Raw genomic sequence first — 304 nt, 5'->3', positions numbered from 1 at the left:
TCTTTTCGGCCTGGGGAAGCTCTCGTGCAGGTGAAAGACGACTTTCTCCACAAAGTGCTGAATGTTGCTGTGCTCGGGCCCTCTGACAAACACCATCCAGTCGTGGGTGAAGCCCTCCACGGTGGGTTTCTTCCTGACCTGGGCTCGGTGCCCCAGCTCCAGCTTCACCTGGACGGCGCACTGCGAGGGGAGAGGCGGGGAGCGTCCGGTGAGCGCCCGAGGAAAGCGGGGCTGGGCGGGCGGCCGCGGACACACGGGCAAAACGGTACCAGGAACCCGGCCGGAGGAACAAAAACGGAAAGGC

General features: G+C 64.1%; 1 protein-coding gene across 1 annotated transcript in view; it reads right to left on the bottom strand.

Moving 5' to 3' along the window:
* Window positions 1–304, bottom strand: part of MLLT3 (MLLT3 super elongation complex subunit) — a 133638-nt gene that overhangs the window by 131014 nt on the left and 2320 nt on the right. The window contains exon 2 of the mRNA XM_035895577.1: window positions 2–231. Within this exon, the coding sequence (XP_035751470.1) occupies window positions 2–231 (230 nt within the window). The remainder of the gene's footprint in view (window position 1; window positions 232–304) is intronic.

Source organism: Egretta garzetta, unplaced genomic scaffold (assembly GCF_000687185.1).
Source record: "Egretta garzetta isolate BGI_Z169 unplaced genomic scaffold, ASM68718v1 scaffold175, whole genome shotgun sequence".
In the NCBI taxonomy this organism is placed as follows: Eukaryota; Metazoa; Chordata; class Aves; order Pelecaniformes; family Ardeidae; genus Egretta; species Egretta garzetta.
Note: the sequence above shows the minus strand (reverse complement) of the source record. Positions and strands in the feature narration are given on the sequence as shown.